The following is a 6,644-nucleotide window of genomic DNA, read 5'->3' on the forward strand; positions in this document are numbered from 1 at the left end:
TAGACAACCCAAGGCAATAACCAACACAATGACCTGCTTATTAGTTAGTACAACTGTATTTTATAAAGCACCCCAATTTGATCGGCAGGTCTTATCCTAAATAGAGTTGGACAATAAAGAAAACAGCATTGCTAAAACGCCTAGACAACCTAAGGCCATAGCCAACACGATGACATACTTATTAGTTAGTACAACAATAATTTATATAGCACCCCAATTTGGCCGGCAGGTCTTATCCCAAAATACACCACTGTTATCACCTAACACCCAAATCACACGCCTACAGTCATATGCAACCGCATACTATAGCTTGCCTGGGCTTTCCAGACACAGTTAAGCTGCTGATACCCCCATATTGACAATTCCTCACATTGATGATGGATGAATTTTCAAAATCATATACAAGAGGAGGTCCTTTCAGGTATATGCCAAGGGAGATTTAAATAAAGACTTTACTTATCTGTTGGCAAAGTGATAAAAGGGTTCAATTCAACGGTTTCTTGTTAACAAGATTTGGAGTTCTCTGCAGCATGCCTGCATCGAGCATGGCAAAGGAGATTTTTGTGGGCCTATGTCTATTGTGCAACCTCAGGGGGACATTGACAGCGTTAAATATAGGTAACTATTTTCAGTTATGATAAGGTACATTATGCTTCAGTTAATTATCAATTAGGTTTGAAGTTACATTTGCTTTCCTTCTTTATTTCTGCACTTCAGACGTAAATGCTGTACTAGTATATTGACTTCTCGTCCTCAGTCTAATACTGTCGACCAACAATACACACATCAAACGGATCTTCCTGTTCGCAACCAAAATCAATAAATATTTAATTAATATTCATTGATAAAATCTTAATAACACATATAAAGTCAAATTATCCAATACAAAAATAATTGCAATTTTCCAATTTACAATTAGGAATGCATATATTACCCAAATTACAATTAGCATCACCAGTTAACACTTAACACCTAAACATTAAGAACAGACCCATATCAAACAAACGTAAAGAAGTTCCAAAATTGGAAAAGCCAATTCCTAGGTGAATCCACCAAAACTGAACCAATTACAACTTACCAAAAACTCTCTCAGAGATTTCCAGAAGTCCTTCGGGAGGCTTACGGTAGAAGAATTTCCGAAACAACGCCATGCCAGAAGAAATCCGAGGATCCAAAAGAACCGAACCCTAGCAAGGGAAACAAAGAACCGAGAGCTCCAATGGCAAACACATTAAAACTTCAAAAGCCGAACTCATTCAACAGTCACCGCTCAGAAAGAGGTCGATATGAGAAAACACTTGAATGAATGGATTCATCACAGAAAAAAAGTATAAATTCAGAAACCATAGCAAGGACGAAACGAAATAGATTTTGCTGCGACTTTACGGGATTGTTTTCTCGCTTGTACTCTCCTTCACACTTCCCTTTCTGGTTCTTTCTTTATACATATTTCCTTTCCTCCATCTTCTGAGCAGACTTCGCTTTCAATTGGAGGAATGAATGCGAGAGATAGCTTCGTCGTTAGTAATTTGGATCTGAGGATCAGCTCTCTGTTTTGTCTTTCTCTCTCTCTCTCTCTCTCTCTCTCTCTCTCTCTACGTGCAGGTGTTCGTTGATAGACGAAAGTGAAAGATGATGATGTCTGATTTTCCCTCGCTCTCCACCAAGAGCTCAGATAGCTACTCAGCAATATGGCACGTGTGCTTCTGCCACGACGACACAATGGAACCCATTCTTTATGGTTATTTTCGTCATTCGATACAATGGAACCCATTCTTTAAGGTTATTTTCGTCATTTTAATCTGCTAGACTAGACCAGCCTCTTCTAGATATACAACAATCCGTAGGGCTGACGTATCTTATCTATTCCACGTCACACGCTTGGCCCACTACCCTTTTTATCGGGAACCATCAGATTGGGATTGAACCGTTGGATTGGCGTTCGAAAGTGTGTTTCCCGGGGAAGTGACGTGTCAGGTGAAGGAATCAAATATCCCAACCGAAACCACGGAACTTGTTCTATACTCGATCATGTAATGACTAATCAATTAGGACGTATTAGGCATGAAAACACAGATTTCTTCCTTTTTCTTGTCGTGCGGGTTTTAGTATAAGTTTGTGTGCAAAGTCTTCTTTTTGGCTTGTTTGCATGTGCACTTTCTTATCAAGAAAATCTCGATCGCTCTCAAAGGAGCGTGCGATTTAGTTCTCAGCCGTTGATTTTAAGAGCTTTGTTGGTCTCTTTACGAATGATGCCACCACGTGTCCTGCAGCATGGCTTACAAGTTTCAAGCACGAAAAAACCTGTCTGCGAGCATGCATGGCTCCTCCACCAAGACACATGATGGGGTGAAATGACCCCGTCTCACCCCTTATGAAATACAGAAATTCCACTTGATCTTATTGATGCTTTACAATATACTCCCATTGGCCCTCATGTAGTCGTAGGGGCCGGGCTTCCAGAGAGAAATTCATTTTATGAAGATTTCATCATGTATCACATTTGTTATTGTATTTGTCATGAGTTAAAATGTTAAATAGATGGTCATGCTGTAAATTATATATTTAAAAATATCAAAATATTATATAATTAGGGTATTTTAGAATTTGCAATTTGATCTTAAATCATATAGTATTATTGTATTTATCACGATTTAAATGGTAATTGAATAATCATGATCCAAATCAAATATTTAAAAATATTAAAACATTATGATTGAACCACTCATCCAATTGGAATCTTTTTAAAACTATTCATGATTTGATGGTGTGATCTTATATTAGATTATACTACGATTTAGAATATTATATAAACGGTCACAGTCTAAATCAAAAGTTAAAAAATGTTAAAAGAGTATTGCTAAAGCGTACTATTCTTTTTGTGGGGAACCCTTCCCCATGTTGTCTGTGTGAAAGGAATCTTCTATGCCACACCAATAGCAATGTGTTAAACGGTTTTGTCAATAGAGGCCCCACAATGATTAACGAGGATAGAGAAAAATGAATTAAAAAAACATGTGAAATGGGTGTACATAATGCTCTTTTATAAATATAGAAATTTTTGAGAGTTTAATTTCATCATCACCTATTAATATGTATTACCACAATTTGAATGTTTGTGCTTGGGGCATCTCAAACATAAATTTTTTTAAACATTAGATAACTCATGTTATTTATTTATTTGTGTTTGTGTGTCGTGTGTGTGGATTCATTGTGCTTTTATGGTAACATGCATTACTCGCCTTTTAACATGTATTACCAATTACCACCTAACCAAGAACATCAAAGATGAGGTCCCGTGGTGTATGTTCTTCGCCGATGATATCGTTTTGGTAGATGAGACAAAAGCAAGTATATTAGCACGAAGTTAGAGTTATGGAGATTAACCTTGGAAACAATAGGATTTAAGATTAGTAGGACGAAGACGGAGTATATGACGTGTAATATTAGTCACACTACGATGGATATTGATATAGTGCGAATCGAGAACAAGAGATGCCGCAAAGTGACTATTTTAGATTATGGAGTCAATCATAAATAAAGAAGGTGACATAAAGAAGGATGTTTCTCAGATAATTAAAGTGGAGAGATGCGTCCGAAGTGTTGTGTGACCGACATATTCCTTTAAAGTTTAAATGAAAGTTTTATAGGACTGTTGTATGACCGGCTATGATGTACGGGATAGAATGTTGGGCAGTTAAGAAATGTCATATTGAGAAGCTATGCGTAGCAGAGATGGGGATGTTAAGGTGGATGTGCGGAAAAACTAGGAGGGACAAAGTAAGGAATGAATGTATAATAGCTGACTTGGGAATGAATTAAAATCCTTTGCAGTACCGCGGGGCAGCGGTGCACATCTGGCGGCGCAGCAAAGGCAACATGTGCCATGTGTACCACCTGGCTTCTGCTGTGCCGTTGGATGTGCACCGCCGCCCCGTCGGTATTGCAGAGGATCCTGGTCCCTTGGGAATTAGCCTGATCAATGACAAGCTCTGAGAGAATTATTTGAGGTGGTTTAGTCATGTTTAGTAGAGGCCTAGGGACGCCCTAATAAGGAGGATTGACATGATCTTGATAGAAGAAGTTAAAAGAGCTAGGACATACCTAAAATGACCATAATAGAAGTTGTGAGGAAGGACATGCATAGTCTAGGTCTTGTTTCGTGTATCGGATAAACTTATTGGAGAGCAAGGATCCATGTTACAGACCCATTTAACTGAGATTTTACTGATTTGCTGAGTTGTGTCTCTTTCCTCTTATCTTCATCTTTCACCTTTCATTTTTTCTTATTTGTCCTTTCCCTTTTTCCTTGTCTCATCTTACTCTCCACTCCTGCTTTCTTATCTCTTCATTTCTTGTTTGTTTGACCTCAGTTTTACCTACATTGTTTTGATTGGATACATGTAGCCGACCCCATTAAATTGGGATAAGGTTAGGTTTGTTGTTGTTGTGACATGAATTGTTATTGGTGAAGCCTGATTTCAGTACAGAAAGTGTAGTTGGGATATTTGGAGGGCCGTTTCGACCTTGAATTGAGCTTGGATGGCCTAAAAAGGGCGTACATAATTACCAAAGGCGTGAGTTGTGTTGGGCTCGTCAAGACCTTCGAATCGACATGTTTTGAGACATATGTTATATTTTGGTCCGACCCTGTCCGGTTTGGCTTTTTTGGGTCTAGAGGCATTTCTGTACTTCCTCAGGTTAGGGCTTCTCTATATAATGTTTTTATCTCTGGGAGGGTTGTCTGAAAGGTTTTGTAACATTTCCAAAAGATAGTGAAATCTGTTCTATTGCTCAGCCATGGACGTAGCTTCCCATCTTGGGGGTGAACCACGTAAATCCCTAGTGTTGTATGTTGAGTGCCTTCTCTGTTTTTCGTTTTCTTATGCAAATCACCATTCTGGGCGTTGTTTTCTTAACATGTATTACCAATGTTTAATTTTTTCACACATAGGAATAATTTTTTTTTATAAAAGCCATGTAATCGATTGAATAATTCATGAGGAGTGTATAAGTGAAGGTTTGAGGTGGTGGTGGTGGAGAAAGTGTGGAGGAGGTAGTGGTACAGAGGGGCAGATTTTGGTGGGGTTCGATGCACAAGGGAGGGCAAAGGGAGAGAGAGAGACGTATAGATGAGGAGATCAAGAAGTGGGGAGGTATTACAAAAATGACCTCATGAAAAATGCTATAAATGATGTGGCAATGGAGAAAAAAATGTTACAAGAGTATGTTGTAACTGACTTTATTACAAAGAGATTTTTCCCTCTGCTTTTTACTTCTTTAATTTGATTTCCATTTAATTTATATTTTGATTTGAATATTTCGAATCACGTGGGGGATTGTTGGAGTTTTATATAATTAAAATATATGATTCCAAATATTAGAGGGTTTTTTTTCTTTCCATAATACACCTAAATGACCAATGAGTATGCCTATTGGAAGACATGTTTAAATGGTCAACAAACATGTCTTGCGAGAAAAAGTCTTGGTGTTATGGGCATGTCTTTTTGAAACACTCATGGTTAGTGTCTCTATCTCTCTTATATATAGAGAGAAGGTTTTTAGCCCAAAAAACTAACATTTTTACGATCTCTTTCTTTTGGCTTTTCTCTTTCTGATGTTTATATCCAATTGAGCACAACTTTTTTGTGTCCTTAGTGGCCTAGCATGTGAAGTGCATCACTACTAGATAGCCTCATGTTTGGGGTGCTGTTTTATCTTGGAGGTTCATTCACAAAGATCTAGTTTGCACCATAGGGGGCATCTATAATCTTAAGGAGAGTAACTTTTGCCACGACTCAGGTCCACCTATTCCTCAAGTTTCCTCATGATTTTCTAAATTTGTGACACTTTATATGGTGCTTGAGGTTGCCGTCATCAACACCGGTTTGTCTACAATTAAGACAAGTAATCTATCCCCTTATTACATGTGATTATGTATGATTTTGGATGAATTTTCCAACAATTGTTAACATGTTTTTCCTACATTGGCTTGTAGCATCACCATCGCAATTATTATGAGGGTGCTTGTTGGTTCCACACGTTAGCTTGAATCCTTAGGTGATTATTCACTAATTAGATGGTTCACGACTACTTTGATGGTCTACACTTACCTCTGTTCAATTAAACAGAGTCTCAACTAAAATTTAAGAGCATTCAAAATCAAATAATCATAAAAGAGATCTATTTTCGAGCGTTGGCAAGGTGAAATGTCCAGGTGTGGTCTGTAAGGACGAGCTAAGACTCTTCTATGTAATCTGAAGTGAGGATGAGCAAGACTCGACTCGAAAAAAAAGTCTTCACTATTGAAAGTCTCGGTAGAGGGCTTTTTAAGGAGCTAAAGATGTAGAGACGAAAGAATGCTTGGAGTTGCCAAAGAGGAGATTGTGCATTTTAACAAAGTCTTCAAAATCTCTGATTTTCATAGACGTCATGACGAATTCATTCAATTGCTCAAACGATGATCTTCTGCAACCGATGACAAACCTATGAACCATAATTTAAACTTTACACATGAAAAGAGAAACATTGGTTGAATTATTGGAGTGTATCAGAAATTAGGGATGCATGGTTTGAGAGTTTCCAAGCATTCATTGAATCCCGTGCTAAAAACTCCCTTGGTTGCCCGCCCTCCCTTGCACCCT

The 6,644-nt window shown here is 38.0% G+C and overlaps 1 protein-coding gene across 1 annotated transcript in view; it reads right to left on the bottom strand.

Annotated features, from left to right (window-relative positions):
* Nucleotides 1–1,624, bottom strand: part of LOC122651414 (formin-like protein 18) — a 39,626-nt gene extending 38,002 nt beyond the window's left edge. Inside the window, exon 1 of the mRNA XM_043844795.1 lies at nucleotides 1,079–1,624. Coding sequence (XP_043700730.1) covers nucleotides 1,079–1,151 — 73 coding nt within the window. The 5' untranslated portion in view covers nucleotides 1,152–1,624. The remainder of the gene's footprint in view (nucleotides 1–1,078) is intronic.
* Nucleotides 1,625–6,644: the final 5,020 nt, after the last annotated feature.

Source organism: Telopea speciosissima, chromosome 2 (assembly GCF_018873765.1).
Source record: "Telopea speciosissima isolate NSW1024214 ecotype Mountain lineage chromosome 2, Tspe_v1, whole genome shotgun sequence".
In the NCBI taxonomy this organism is placed as follows: domain Eukaryota; kingdom Viridiplantae; phylum Streptophyta; class Magnoliopsida; order Proteales; family Proteaceae; genus Telopea; species Telopea speciosissima.